The following is a 16,128-nucleotide window of genomic DNA, read 5'->3' on the forward strand; positions in this document are numbered from 1 at the left end:
GCGGGAAGCGCCTGCGGGCCACACAACGCTGCTTGTAGCTTTAATCCCATCCGCACTTTACTTTTGTTTTTATAATATGTAATTTAACTGCTATTATTTTAGCTCCAGTGTTTTCTTAGTTGTCTCACATCTATTTTTAACAGAATATCAGGTGTGTGCGTTTCAGATTACCAACTTCACGTGTTCATATGGCCAGAAGATGAAAACGACGTGTATGAAAAGTGCCGTATGGATAAAATTGGCTTCTCCAAAGTCCAAAGAAATCAATGTTCCTCAGAACCTCTGAAGAGACAAAGCAGCTGGATGAAAGGTGAGATACTGCACAGGTGAGGAGGTGGAGGTGTGGAAGCCTGTTTCCTCTTTAGCCTCTCTCCACCTCTTTTCTGTAACATTTCTGATCAACTTTTCATTTTGATTTTTTTCTTCAATTTAGAATCAAAAAGAGCAAAAAAAGAAAAAAGCAGAAGGAAGAGAAAAGCACGGCCCAGTGTCCGCGTATGTTCAGATCTCCGATGGGCTGCAAAATGCACAAAACATCTAAACCAAAGAAATCAGGGTTTTGAAGAGAAAGGGATCTGAGTTTATATTGAACTAGAGCAAAGTTGACGTTCAACCCTCAGATGATGGCTGCCCGACGGCAGCAGCGAGGGGTTTTAAAGATGAAAAGAAGGGAAAAAGTTTAAATGTAAGGTGATGGAATGCTCAGAGGAGCCAAACAAGTCCTTTTTCCTCACATAAAAGGTAATTACAAAGTACACCAGTGCCTGATGAATGTGAGACGCTATAATTTCTCCTCATTACTCTCCCACCCTGTCTTCAAGAAATGATGATTCTGTACTTCTAATTTGTTTTCTTAATTATGTTTCCAGCAAACATAAGTGTTGAAACAAATTAGCCGAGTAGAAATGTCAACTCCTGGTGACGGAGCTCGTCTGTCAAAACAGCAGCACCTCACATCCACGGAGCGAAAGTACGGAGCGAAGGCAAGAAACCTTTGCACAGACCAGTCCTTCACGGCTCCTGCATGCCTGCATCTCCACACAGCAGCTCACATTTCTATTGAAGCTTTGACTGCTGGGTCATGATAAAACCTTAAGACACTTTCAAATCTAACACTTTTCAATGTTTTTAAGGTTCAGTAGCGAGTTTCCTTTTTTATTTTCAAAGTAAGGCTGGGTTTTCCAATTATCAGCGGACATACAGGAAGTCTTTGAGCCAGGAGAAAACCGAAGACACTCATTTTATTGGAAACCTCTCAAATTCAAAATAAAGTGTGGCAACTTTTTTGAAATGGTTGTGATTTCAGAAGTTTAATTAAAAGAACAAATGCTCACAGCTGCTGCACTTTTGCTCCAGTCGTCATCTAACCTCTGAATGAAGCAAAAGTGTTTTCTAAACATGTATAGAAAATTAAATTAAAATAGCATTTTTGAGTATTTCTTTATTCAAATTGTTGTGACTCAGGACCAGACAAAAACATGCCATTTGAAAAAGATTGTATTTGTGAAGCTTTAGGCATAGAATGGATGCAGGTAGAAGGGGACAGGTTTGTTATGTCGAGGGGTTGGTGCAGGACCCAAGTGCAGAGACGGGAGGCAGGGTGTTCCCAAAAAAACCAGGGCACTGCCAAGCAGGGAAACTGGAAAACCAACTGACGGGGTACGCAGAGAAAAAGGGTAGCAGGCAGTATGGACCAGCACAAGAGGACGGCAGAGACAAGACTTATGTACAAACAGGACTGAGGAGACACAGGTGAAAAGGATCAGGGGAGATTGGGACCAGGGAAGGAAAAATTAGACTGAGACATGCAGGAAGGAACCTTCAAAATAAGACAGGAAGTTAAATGAACACAAACAGAACCCAAACTACAACAGGTTTGGAGGACGAAACATCCTGTCACTCCTTGTCCCATTTTGGACTAAGGAACAAATGAAAAGTTGGTGAGAAGTTCCCAAAAATCAGCACAGCACCTCATCAAGAAGTCCCAAGAACAAAAAAAAAGAATTAATGAAGAAGAGAATAGAACAATCAGTGCTGTTGTTGCTATTGTTCATTCCCAGAATGCTTAGAGCACAGGACGCATGTGTGAGTGGGAGTATCAATCAGGCCTCCTAAGAGATCTGCATTGGGTTTCTCAGGCTTTGTGCGTTTGTGTTTTTGGTGCGTGAACCAGCGCGAGCACGGAGGCGACAGTAACGGACGCATATGGACTCCCAGCTCCTCCCCTCCCCCCATGAGCTGTTCACAAGATAAACGCTGATTATTCAGAGAAGGAACTTGGCACGCGGTGACGGCCTCAGACTCGGGCATGCGTGCAGCAGAGTCCTGCCTGCCGCGTCGGACCGTCCCTCCTCTGCACCTGCAGCTGCTGTCTGAACTCTGAAACGCCCGAGCTTCTGAATTTTGTGCTCGATTTCTGCTTGGGAAGCACCAATCCGGCGTCAGCTGAGGCATGCCAAATTTCCCTGCACACTCACAGACAGGGTGGAGGTGTTATCTAAAAGGGAAACTTTCCAGTCCAATGAGAGCTATTCAAAGTCAACAGAGCGAATTTTTAAACTTTCCAAACCATTTCCAGCCGTTTCAGGAACAAACACCCCGTGTGAAAAGTTTCCCATACTCACCGCAGGGCTGGATGGCTTCATGATCACACTAGGAGCTAGTTTCCCGGCGGTGTGTGTCCGCCGCACTGCTGTGTACATGGAGATGACCCTAAATACAACCCCCAGCAGGCAGACAGGGGGCTGAGGCACCGGGAATGTGAGCGGCATGGTTAATATGCAGCCAACGAGGCCAGACTGTGTCAGGAATTGTGTGGCTGATTGATCAGCTCACTGTGCTTCTTATTTGTTTGTGGCGGCAGGTCCTCATGAGCCAAACATCAACACACAAGCCGCTTCAAGCAGACACAGGCAGCTAGCTCTGCACTCACTGCACCCTCAGCTCAGACCATCCCCACCTCAGGGTGGATCTAGGTGACCTTGGCAGATCTCCAGATCGGGCACTCCTTGATAGACTAGCAGGTAAAATGTGGGCGGAGCCTCCTGTAGACCTGGAACTCCCTCCACACTTCTGTTGACTTTTTTTCTTTATCTTGAAAACACACACAGCCTCCAATTAGTAGTTTATGTAACAGGATTGAGAGTTTCAAGCATGACTAGACGCTGTCATGTTCACTTCACTTGAAAGCAGAGAAAAATTGTTGGCTGTAAATAAAACCGATGGTTCTGCACGTCTGAGTTCATTCTAAAGAGTGACGCTAAATTCCAAAGCGAGGAATAGGATCTGTTTATTTCTGTGGACATGGCTCTGGATTTGACAGAAGTGGAGGGCGAGGAAAGGATTCACCAACCGTTTTATCAGCGTTCCTCCTCCTCTTCCTCCTGAAGGACAGGCAGGGATTTCGTCCAGGATCAAGTTTTCACTTTTGAGTAGATTGCTCTGTAAAGTTAAACATTAAAGTGGGAGGGGCACCTTTATGAAACGGCAAGGTTGCAGCAACACGGGTGGGTGTTTTTCAGCTGCTGAAGTGGAATGTCTGATGCGTCACTCTAAATGTCTTCCTCAGTCCGGCTGGGGGGCTGCAAACTGAGGCCACATGTGGCTCCTCTATGGTGGCTCTCAAAACACGATACTAATTTTCAGAAAATGCTTGGTGTTGATTTATTGAGATTAGTTCGGTTTGTTCATTTATGGCTGAGGTGCTTCTAAAATAGAAGGAAATGTTGTTTTATTTTATACACCAACCCTGCCATTCCTACCATCAAATACTTCAAATACGATCAAACCTTTTGTGAAAAGTGGTGTAGAGTTTAAAGCAGATATGATTTCATGCTGCTCAAAAACTTTATTAGCATTACAGAAAGGAGTGGCTTAGAAAGTACATTTGTATATTCTTTAGATACCATTTCTGTTGAATCGTAATGTTCAAGTTAACAGCAGTAGTCAAGAGAGAAAAGGTTGACAGAAATTAAAAGACAAAAGGGCATTTTTGACTTGCATTGTTTCAGACTACATGGGAGCACAGTCGCTTCAGCGGGATGAGCCAATCAGGGACGGGATGACAGTCATACACACATTTGTCAAAAGTAAAAAACAATTCCACATCTACAGAAAATGCTTTTTCTGTGTTTATTTCTGCCAAAAAAGAACTTTAAGTTACATGTATTTCTAAAGAAAATATATAAGCAGCACCTGACATTTTTGAAAGAAGACTTCTGATCAGTGAGAAAGCCAAATTGTTCTTTCAGCATTAAAGGCGGCAGACCCCTGGGTTAGCGTTTGTTTTTGTGAATTTAAAGGAAGTCTTCCATCTCAGTTAAAATAAAGCCTCCCTTGTTACAAACTGTCAGTCTTTTAAAAAAGCAGAGGAGAATGATGACAGCATTCAGTGTTTCTGAAGAGCCCCAGATGAAACAAGACAACAATAGAGACCCTCTTCATTAGATCTGAGTGCTCCTGGATGTCAAAATAAAGATGAACAAACATTTTGAAGGAGTCCAAATCTCCATCGCTCACTTTCATCACCGCAAACATTTTCTTACTAAACCAAAAACCCTTCCATTGAGGCACTGACCTCCCATCATCTTTTGATCTATGTTCTAAAGTTCCCAGTCATCTTTAAGTTATGCGTTTTAGCCTAAATCAACAAACCTGAGTCGTTTTCTAAGACATCGTTTCTGCAGAGCAGCAGGAGTTCATCCAAAATTCCCCTCTGAGTTGTGACTGTTGGCGCAGAAGGAAACCATCATCCCTTTGCTTACACGCTCTCCTGCTAGCCTACAGCCCCTCAAACGCCCAACCCAACATAACCCGTGCATCAAAAATGGCGAGCAAAATCAGATCTATCAGCCGTGCAGGTTAGATCCAGATTCCAGCTCAGACGACTACAACAAAGACGTTCACGGATCTATTTGTCGGTAAGTGGATGCATCAGAATGGACACATTTGAATTTCTACGTCGAGAGCTTTTCAGTCTGCTTCAAATTAATCAAGATTTAAATAAAGATATACTCAGAAGGGCAATTTTAATCTGAAACTCTTGAGTACATGTCCTCCATCGTGAGAAAAATGCCAAAAGAACATTTTAAAAACACCCTAAATAGCGTTTTTTTTTTTAGAGCTGGTCTTTACCTTTCACCCTAAAGTCTGCTTCTAAATCTATGAACGCAGTTGTGAAAGTGCTGTTATGAAAGTCCCCTCCATGACAACAACACAAAAACACGCTCGGGTGAAAGTACATTCCCTCTCTTCAGTTATTTCCAAATTCTTAAACCTCCCAAGGGAGTGAGGGTTTTTCTGCTGCAGACTCTCCTTCTTTGGACAGACTTTGGAGCTCAGGATTCCAGAAAAAGCCTCTCAGGCATTGACACAGTTCACTCCTGCACTGAAAACAACAATAAAACTCCCCACAGACTAACATGAACCACAATCACCCTTTCTAAACCAGGAAAACTCATTGATCTCACAGGATTTCAGCCCCACGCTCATGAACTACAGACCACGGAGGAGTGCACGCTGCTGGAGGTGCACCGTCACGGTGTCAGCAGACCATTAGTCAGCATGGGTGTCTCTTTGTGAGGCGGAGGAAACTCCTCACGTGTGAGTCGCGGCTCAGGAAGTGCTCATGAGCTCTGAGGCAGGAGGGAGCAGCAGGAGACCATCAGCGCTGTTTCAATATGAAGCAGATAGCTGCCAAGTTCATCACAGACAGCAGGGAAAACTAGTAACGGGAAAGTGCCCAGCAGATGGCGGTTATGGTTGATCAGCATTCCTGTCACTGACATGTTGAAGCAGAGCATTAGATGGAGGTGAATCACACCGATTGGCAGCAGCAGCTCTTTTTTGAGGGGGGTGTTGTAATGTTTTCCTGTGTCAGGCTGTGTCAGACTTCCCTCTCTGCCAGTTTTCTCCTCTGGCTGGTTGATAAGGAGCAACATTCCTCTTTGTGTCATGTAGACGTTTTCCAGAGCTGGAGATCTTCGTTCCGCTGCTGATTATGGAGAAACTTCCTCAAGTTCTGTCCAGAACATTCAGTTTGGTTCCAATCAGTTAGTCACACTAAGATGAAATATTATCCCACCTACTGGGACATTTGACATCAGTGTAACTTAAACGTTACTTCTCATCTGTGGTTTTAATGTTTAATGTAATGCTTTTGGGACCATCGCTGTGGTTTGGTGGGCTCTAAGTTGAGTTTTAAGTGGTCTGACAGAGTTCAACTTCATATAATAGAAGAGCAAACCCTCTGGCTGTCTGTGATGGCGGTGTGTGGCGAGCTCAGGGAGGTCCGTGTGCACTTTTAGAGAAGTCATGCAGGTCCCAGCACTGTGCTTTCAGAAAAACACACGAGATCTGCAATCGTGCCTGAACCTCCAAATACCAAACGAGGGGCGAGAGCAAACTCTGACGTCAAACCAAAGTGAACCTCCGGACTTGCATCCTCAGGTGAACCTCACTGTCAGCGTTCTTTACTTTACATGCGATCAGCCTGGATTCAAAACTATGCAACTGTGGTAATAAACAAACTAGTCTTATAAATGGACTCAGTGCTTCACCTGCAGACTTTGCCCTCATGACCGTCATAGAGGCAGCAAATTCTTGATATGTGATCAGAAGTTTTAATTGGATAAAGAACTGACTCATGGGTGCAAAAGGAGGACGGCTTGAAAAGGGCTTCAAAGAAAATCTTCAAGGATCAGTGGAGGTTTGAAATGAGAAGGAATGGAATATTTTGGGATTTTATGCTCCTCAGATCAAACAGCAAGGAGAGAAACTGTGAAATCAGCTCTTTGCTTCGTGATAACGTGACATTTTTAAGGTCAGCGCAGAACTTTGATTGGAGCAGGCTGTTCACACAGGATGACCCGGCGGGTCTGCATCATTCTGCATGGCGTTGTGCTGAACCTGAACCCGTGTTCTGCTCGCCTCTGCATGTCGCTGACGCCGTTCGGATTTCAGTATCTGTAAAATATTTTCAGCTAATCTCAGCAGATCAGCTCCTCACAAATACAGACGATGAACCAGGCTGTGTGAGCTGCAGGACGGCGAGCAGCGCTGTCCAACGCCCAGCGCCACAGCTGCTAGTTGGGGGAACACACCTGGTTCAGGTAGAGGTGGGACCACTGCAAAATGCAGAGAGGACCCGGAGGCTGGACATGGTCCTCTGTGAAGCGCTTCAGGATGATTTAGAGAAACTCAGATGGGAGCACAGGACCCCCCCCCCCCCCCATGCCACTCTTCTTACATAGAAACATGGATAAATATGAGCTTGGATGTCAGCTGTGAACCTTAAAATCCGACTCAGAGACAGTCACAGTCCAGATCACCTTCATTAGTCTGCAGGGAAACTTTTGAAAATAAGTTTTATTCCATTGTTTGTTTTACGGAGACCAAAAAAGATTTAAAAAAAATGTTTGGAGCACCATTCCTCCTGAGAATATTTCATTATTTATAGAAATAATTTATATTTTTTATTAATCTAAATATGTAAAAATAAAAATAAAAGTCGACTATGTCTGGTAATTGGAATTTAGTGTCACGGTTGTTTTCCTTCATGGTTGGAAGAGTCTTCCACAAACACAAACTTCTGAGGGGTTTGCTTTACAGACTAGTTACTCACAATGGGAGAGTCCCATTCAGGTATAAATGGGAGAAACAGCGAAACAAACGCCTGTGTGCTCCAGGACTTTCGAACTCGCTTTGCTGGGCCCCACTGGAAACATCTGATACAGTTTGACAGAAGTGCTCAAATGTTCCCCAGCCTTTATGAAGGAGACCAACTTTTACCGCCTCAGCCCGACTGTCTGCACAAACACAACAGTCCAACCTGTTTGTCTGCGGCTAATGGTGCAGAGAGAAAGCAACATGTTTGCTTTCAACTCCTCCCTGTTCAGCCAAAGCGGAGCTGAACCATTTCCTCGTGTTTAACCATTACTCCAGTCCAAGATCGGGTGTCTGCATCGTTTCTCAGACAGGACGAAACATCTGGCCTCTCTGAGAGCGTGCACACATCCCAAAGCGAACTCGCCCAAAACGCAGCAGAATCGCTTCTGCTCCAAGGCACCAACAATATGTGCGCAATTCATGGCAGTTTGTATACATAAAAATACTGCTGCAGGTTATTTGAGGGTTTGGCACAATGCTGTTCCCATCACCACCCAGAATGAACACACACACACACACACACACACACAGACGTGCAGGGCGAGGTTTCTAACCTGCTCACAGCGACTTTTGCCCAAAGGCTCGCCTTAAAGAAACCATTACAACGATCTGAGCTGTCATTAGTGAGACAGGCAGATGAACAGACAGAAACCTGACAAACAACCAAACAGGTTCAAACTGAAGCTCAACAAAACCACACAACCTAAAATGATAGCCAGTGCAAAGTTTAACTTAGATTTCCTTGAAAAACAAATTCGTCTTTAGAAGATACTCAGCAGCAGCCAAAGAAACTCTACATCAGTTAGGGGATCACAAGTCCCATGCTTCTGACTGTGAAGCATGGAGGTGGCAGTATCAGGCTGTGGGCTGGAAGAAAACTGACGAAAAAGTGGATGTGGTGATTTCAGTGCGTCAGGCAGAACATTGGAGTGTCAGAGCATTCACCCAAAGAGCCTCAGTGACACCTGTCCACCACAGCTTCAGCGAGGAGAATCATCCACAGCTCAGCGTGGCGAAGAAACAGAGTTGGCGCCGGCAGCTCAAGCTATCCAAACCCACTGATTGTGAAGGATATAAAATTAAGACTCCCACTAAAGCGCTTCAGTGTTTCCTTTTCACTTCATTCTGTATTTGATCACAGATTTCTATCTATGTGCAGCAGAAGACATCTCTCTTCCACAGCCAGAAGAGTTTTCTGGTTCTGAAGTCCTGAGCTCAACTCTGCCACTTTAGTCAGGAGAACAGATCAAATCACTTCTTCAAAAGCGTCAAGCATCAGAGATCACAGGAACATCTTCTTATCTCCTCATCATGTAAACATCAGTGAAGCGTGACGGAGCAGAGCAGTGACTGTCAGCCAAATGCAGAGTTTCAGAGGAACTTTCTCCAATATCGTCATCATAAATGCTGTACGGAATAACAATAATACGGATGACAAACTAAAAGTAAATGTTTCCTTAGCAGAAAATCCTGGAACTCAACTTAATTCAACAACAAACTAAAAAAGTTTGAGCGTTTTCTGAGTCTAACTTTCCGGCAGTAGCCCCTCCAACAAGGCTTAATGAGTAATAAGCACCAGGTGACCACAGTCTTGGAGTCACGCCAGCTTTCCCAGATGCCAAATTGAAGCCTAGAGGTAATGCATAATGCAAAACAACACTCATTAAAACTTGAAGGAAAAAAACACCAGAAGCTATAAAATGCACAAAAACATGAGCTAAGATTCATTCCAGGAGAAGCTGCTTCTAAATGAAGCAGGCGAATAATTAGACTCTCAGGAGTCCATTAGCAGAAGTAATGACTGCATGCAGAAAACGCAGGGCAGACCTCCGAGCCCACAACACCTCCTCACCGCAGAGCGGGAAAAAGTGGGGAAAATTCATCTTTTGATTTGTGGAAAGACTGAATTTCTGGGGTTGATTGTGCTAATGGACACATAAATACGAGCACAACACGGCACACAGTCACCACTGCTCAGGACCGATTCTGGAGAGGGCTAGTTGCATTTTTCAAGCAAACATAGCCCCATTTACAGCTGGGGGGGGGAACGAAGGGGCTGTCAACCTGAAGGGGGGGCGCAATCTCTTTATAATCACAGCAGCATCAGAAACACAAAAACAAAAAACATATTTTTAGGTTTGGGAAACTAATCATTTGACTCTTTTTTCTAAATCTGACATGTACTGTTTAATAATGCTTGTATGAAAAAACATTTAAAGTACTGATGAAAGTATGTGAACCCCACACAGCCTGATGTTTTGCATGTGAGGAGCAGGATTTTCCTGTCATTCTTTCTACTGATCTTCCACTGTAGTTCTTGGGTATTTTGAAAGGTAGTTTGGGGGCTTCCTGACATACTATTGTTGTATTTCCTCAAGTATCTAAAGGACATTTACTAGGATTTTATTTGGATTCATTGTTGGTGCAAAAAGAACAGTTTATTTCTGCCCCGTAATGAAAACGTTGAAGTTTTTTTCTTGGCAGCAAATAAAAAAGAAAAACATTCAAATGTATTCCTAGTAACATGGTTATTTTGGGTCAAAACTGGCTCCCTTCATAACTGGTTTCCTGTCTGCTGTGTGTGCACCCAACATCAGCTCATTCCTGGAATCAGACTCTCAGCTGGGTGTCGGTGGACCAGCGGCACAAACGCAGACAAACGGACTGAAATGAAACGCTGAGCGTCGTGTTGATGCTTCAGCACCATCAACATGGTGCTTTACCGTGAAGCTTGACGGTTTCTGTAAACCAGGGGATCTAACCTGCAACCTGCTAGTTCCAAATTGAGGGCAGTGCCCACGGTGGGACCGAAAGTGAGTGAAAAGACAAATTGAACTGTTGATTTAATGACAGCAGTTAAAAAACACGTGAAAGCTGGAAAACATGTACCAGAGGGTTGTGTCATCCAACGTAAAAATCCCCAAAGGCTCTAAGACCTGTGCAAATCGGTGTAAAGTGGTTGGCTGTGGCGATCTCTGAAGGGATAAGGATGAACAACACAGAAGGTTGAGGGGTCAAAGGTGTGGTGAATACCCTAACATGGCTAATGTGGCGTGTTTAAAACAAGATCTAGGATTACTGGGGAACACAGTTGATGAAGTCTGACTGACTCTCTGCCTCTTTCCTTTCACTTAATAATAATAATAATTGATACTTTCTTTATGGGAAACAATGGGAAATTCTTCTCCACATTTGATTTATCCCCTGGGGGAGCGGTGAACTGCGCCTGGGAGGCAGTAGCGTTAAGGGTCTTGCGCAAAGACCCCCAGTGGGTGATGTTAATTGCTCACCATTGTTTATTCCCCTCCGGGAATCAAACCTTGGATTCCTGTGTGGCAACCTTTCACCTTATCAAATGAGCTACCCAGCTAGAGTATTGAGTACTGAGAGTATTGAGTGTTAAAAACGTATATGAAATAAGGTTGAATATAAAGCATGCAGTGTGCCTTCTGCTGCTGCTGGGATCTTTCTCCATCTGTGTGGAAACAAACTTCTGACAAGCTAAGATGTTCAAATCAGGTCTTGAGATGGAGAAACAAGAGATTCAAGCGATTCTCAATGTGACCTGCTGAGAAATTCACAGAAAAGCATCTGAATTCAGAGAATAATCCAAAAACTGAAAATGTTCTGTAAGCAGCAGGAGTTTAGGCTGAAATGCATTTCTTAGTCCTTGAGGATCAGCTTTTAGAATACGAAAAAGAACATTTTTACACTTGCTTTTTGTAGTTTTGTAAGTTAAAGAGTGAGAAATTGTGTATTAATTCTTTGCAATGACAATGATATTTCCCTGGTTATAGAGAGACATTAATTCAACAAAAATTAAAATATGGAATAATTTCCTTCAGAGGCTGTGAGTTGGAGTCCACAGCATCTGTGATGTTTCAACCCAAAGAGAGTTTTTATCAATTTTTGAAGACCTCAGAACCTCAGAACTTCATTTTTTTTACTTCTTTGTCAGAGTTTATGACAGATTTGTTACAAACTAATTTCTATAATTTATGCAGCAATTTTGTTATGAACAAATCAGATTTCGAGAAACAATCTGTGGAATCTAAAGAGCAAAAGCTGTGAAACGGATGGACCAAAACAGGAAGCAGAGCTGACAATGATGGAAACCAACAGAACTGGATCAACAAAGACAAACCAAAGACCCACAAATGGACGAGTTTTGAAAAACTAAGCCTCAACATGACAGATGAGTCAAATATGTCTGTTCAGCTCAACCAACTTTACAAAAGTCAGGATGCATGACATCAAATCACAGCGTGAAATCACACAAAGGAGCCTTTCCTCCTCACTGGCAGAGCTAATTACAGGTCTGCATGGGAGATCCCTCACGTCTCTGCGTGACCCACACAGGAGCAGAAGTTAAATGTTGTGCTGAAGAGTTAAATAAATACAAAAAAAGAGCACGTCCTCATTCCTAAAATACCTGCCATTAACTGGCCGTTCTTCTTCTTCACACTTTCCCATCGTATTCTGTAATGCACCTCTTTAGGAGCTAAAGATCCACAATCCAAACACACAACTGAGCCAGAACAGACCCAGAAAAGCCTCCTGATCCAGGAGATCACTTCTGGTTCAGGCTGGGTCTGGTGAGGAGCACAGCAGGGCTTGTTCGGGGTTGGTGGGAATTTTCACTTCATGAATTCCTCTGTGTTAATGATTGAAAGGAGTCAGATGCCACGTTGGGGTGTTTCCCACATGTCACCAGAGGACATCAAGTTCTGAGAGGATGGAGATGAACACAATGGTTGGATTATGTTGAACCCAGAGGGTGAAGGCAGAAAACATTTGCCGATGCCTTTCTGCAGGTTAACTTAAAGCCGTTTAGCAGAAAGACTGTATTTCCTGCGCGTTAAGTAACAGGAAGCATCAACTGCACACTAGAAATATCAGGATGTTGATGGGCTGAAAGGATGCTGAACTCTCAGCAGAACAAATGTTTTTTTGCATGTTTGTCTGAACCAGGCAGCATGGGTGTCATCTGCAGCATGTGCAGAAAGGAGGTGACAGCAAACATACCAACACCCTGAGCTCAACCTCTCCTCACACCAGTGGAATTCCACAGCAGACACGTCCATCTGGATGTTTAGGTTACTACAGATGAGGGCTGCCTCTGCTCCAGGGGGAGCTGCTTCTGCTTTTTGCTCACAGGTTTCACATTGCTGTGAGAGAAATCAGAAAAACGACTGCTCACAGTCATGTGACACAAACCAAGCCGGCAGTGACATGGCAGTCTGAGCATCAGGAGAGGAAGACGCTGATGAAGCAGGATCCCCAAAGCTCCAACTCTGTCTGCTGTTCAGTTCACCTGACCGTTCAGGTAGAAAACCTGATGACAAATCCAGAAAACCTCAAGTCTTCATGTCATTTTACAGTCTTCTGGTTGATCTGGTTGGTGAACTCCCAGTGAAGAAGACAAGGGGAAGAATGCGGTGCATGAAAGAAAGTGCAACGCAGACACAAACAGAGCGGCAGGGGCGGAGCTTGAGTGTTGACATGTGCAGAGAAACAGACGTAAACGCCCTTTTTTTATTTCCCAAAGCAACTTCTACAGGAAGAGAAATGTACAGAAGACGGGAAAAAAAGGAAACAGACTATAAAGATAAAAGGGGATTTAAGGGAAGCAGAGAGGGGAAAAAAAGCAGATGGGAGGGTTCAGGTAGCTGGATTGATGACAGGAAGTGGTCATCACTGAGATCCAGCTTGAGGAGAACACAGCAGGAAAACCGCCGGTTTGTGTTTTGGAAGCAAAAGTAAGATTTATTTAGCGTTTTTTTTCTTCTTCTTATTGGACATTGGTGTCTGTCTCATAAACATGTTGAGTTGGTTTTTTTATTTTTATTCTTCAAACTAAAGTTTCTACCTTGACGATTTAACTGTGAAAATGAACCCGACTCCAGGAATTGAACTCAAATCATTATCTAAACTATTCCAAATACATTGATCCATCTTCCGAACCTGCTGAATCCAATTTAGGGTCACAAGGTTGCTGGAGCCTATCCCACACCGTCAGGTAAAGGTGTGGTACACCCTAAGCAGGTCACCAGTCTGTCTCAAGGCCACACATACACAAACATTCACAGTCACACCTACGGAATAGAACCTCTAATTAACCAACAAAGCCTGTTTTTGAACGGTGGGAGGAAGCGTGTTTCCACAGAAAACCCACACATGCACAAGGAGAACATGCAAACTCCACACACTAGGATTTGAACCAGGGACACCTTGGTGTGAGGCGAGAGTGGCAACCACAGCACCACCATGCAGCCCATGTTTCTGATTTCAAAAGAACTCATTGCACCGTTAGAAGACACGGGGCTCTAAAAGGTAACATAACTATTTCTTTAAAGATACATTTTAAATGTCAGGATGTTTCCTTTTTAAAACACTCCACGTGAAAATAAATATTGCTGCATGTTCAGTTTTTTACTTGAAAGCAGAGCTTTGGTCTGAGTTGATGAGACCATAGGTGGACACAGGTGTGACGTGGAAGATTTTCGCCTTTTTCCTTATGTTTTTTTCCTTTGGGACGCTGCACAGAGTCCCATTATCTATTCTCTTAGTCACTTGTTCTAATCAGGGCCCGGGTGTCTGCTGGAGCCCATCCCTCCTGTTTCTGAGTAACATCTGGAGTGCTCAACGACTGCACACACACCCTCACGCCCTCCTGAATGCAAACTCCAGCTCCCAACATCAAAGTTTACTTCTTTTTTTCACACATTGAAACAAAGAACAAAGACGGCCAGTCAAAGGAGGAATTCTGAATCTTCTGATGTCGTTACGAGACGCAAAATGAGTGAAGGAGCAGAAACAGCAGCGCTTGAAAAACTGCTTCTCTAAACAAGTGATTACACGACACACCGATCTGAGTTCATTGACTGATTGTTCAAGACTGATTACCAAAGTACAGCCAGTCCATAAAACTCTTTCAGGTGTCCGACTGTGTAACGTTAAAGATGTGAGCTGAGTGGGAGGCCAGGTGAGGCCCAGATGTTTATGACAGCTCCTCAGACGGATTCCACTTCATTGTTTCACTGTTGCAGAAGACAGAGAGGGGGTTTGCTCGTTGACACCTGATAACCGGCAGGCGTCCCCACTTGGAGCCAGTATGTGAGCGTGCGTGAGGAGGACATCTCCACTCAGCTGATCTACAGATAAGCCCCTCCCTGCCCCGCTGTCAGAGAGCATAGTGCAGTCAGACCTGCTCTTTGACTCCAGGTCCTTGTGGGGCTGCTCACCTTGATGCTCGGTGTGTGTGCAGGAGTCAGTCGAAGCTTAAAGGCCACACAAAGCTGACATCCAGGAATCCTTCAAATCTTTGAACTTTCAGTAAAAGTTCCAGTAAAAGGAGTTGATACGGCGGTCATCAGGCTGCACGTGTCACCTGCCTTCACCTTTAAAATTGTGGATTTGTAACATAAAATGACATTTAAATTCATGTGGCAACAGTCTGAGATGGTCAACATCTGCAGAGTTTATCCTGAAACACATATTATCGATGGCTCTTTCTGAGCTAACAGCACTCTCATCTAATAAACCAATAACAGTACGAATGATCAATGACGTCATAACCCAGCTTTGGGCAGCAGGAGACTCCAGCAGATGTTTCCCTCATTTGGTCAGATTCCACTGAACTTTACACTTCAGGCGGGCTGTCTTCTGCTTTTACTGCTGCTGCTGTCAGTGATCTAAACGCTCTGACGGGACTAACCTGCAGACGTTTACAACCCCCCCCCCCCCCCCCCCCACACACACACACACACATACACCCCAAACCGCGCGCATCGGAACCCCGCTCAACCCTCCTAACTCCTGAGCCCTTACCTGTTGTCGCTCCCCTCCGCGGCGCTCCGCTGCTGACTGACTGACTGACTGCAGACCCACAATGACAGGAGTTCACCTTGTGGGTGGGGCCGACACACCTGCCGCGCTCCGGGGCCGTGCGTAACGCGCACGCAGGAGCGCTGTCACTCCGTGGAGGGAGGAGCCGCTGAAAAGTCACATTCTTTGTTTGAATTCTTGGTGAAAACATTCAACAGGAACGCCAGCTCCCCCCTGGCCTTTTATGGAAAGCACACGTTAAGGGGGAACTTCAGGAATTTCCTCTGCAGCTCTTTAACCATTTACCCTCCACCCCATCCATCATCTGATCCGCACCAACAGCCGCTCAGGCCTCTCCACCAACAATCCATGAAGCTTTCACCAGAGACAACAAAAAACCCGAAAGCCGACGTTTGAAATGAGCAGGTGAGCAGCAAGGCCGGTTAGCAAAACATGCGGCGTGCTGGTTAAAGTTAAATCTGCTCAGTAAAAAGCAGCTAAACATCAGCAAGATTCACCCACCTGCTGTTCCTCAAGAGAGAAACCAAAAACCCAGATGATCCATCCCTCTGATCCAGATCAGATCCACTCAGACCTTCACCCAGACTATCCCTCCACTTTCATCTTATCATTGAA

At 44.4% G+C, this 16,128-nt stretch overlaps 1 protein-coding gene across 7 annotated transcripts in view; it reads right to left on the reverse strand.

The window, feature by feature from the left end:
- Positions 1 to 16,128, reverse strand: part of LOC101161662 (uncharacterized) — a 55,383-nt gene extending 39,255 nt beyond the window's left edge. For 2 of the 7 annotated variants that reach the window (XM_020707921.3, XM_020707920.3), the window contains exon 1: positions 2,625 to 2,786. In XM_020707921.3, the coding sequence (XP_020563580.1) occupies positions 2,625 to 2,771 (147 nt within the window). In that variant the 5' untranslated portion in view covers positions 2,772 to 2,786. Of the gene's footprint in view, positions 1 to 2,624; positions 2,814 to 15,495; positions 15,681 to 16,014 lie in introns of those variants that run through there. The other 5 variants (XM_078955581.1, XM_078955582.1, XM_078955580.1 and 2 more) reach the window with 5 other exon arrangements.

This window comes from Oryzias latipes, chromosome 12 (genome assembly GCF_053564925.1).
Source record: "Oryzias latipes strain Hd-rR chromosome 12, Olatipes_Hd-rR_3.1".
Classification (NCBI taxonomy): Eukaryota; Metazoa; Chordata; class Actinopteri; order Beloniformes; family Adrianichthyidae; genus Oryzias; species Oryzias latipes.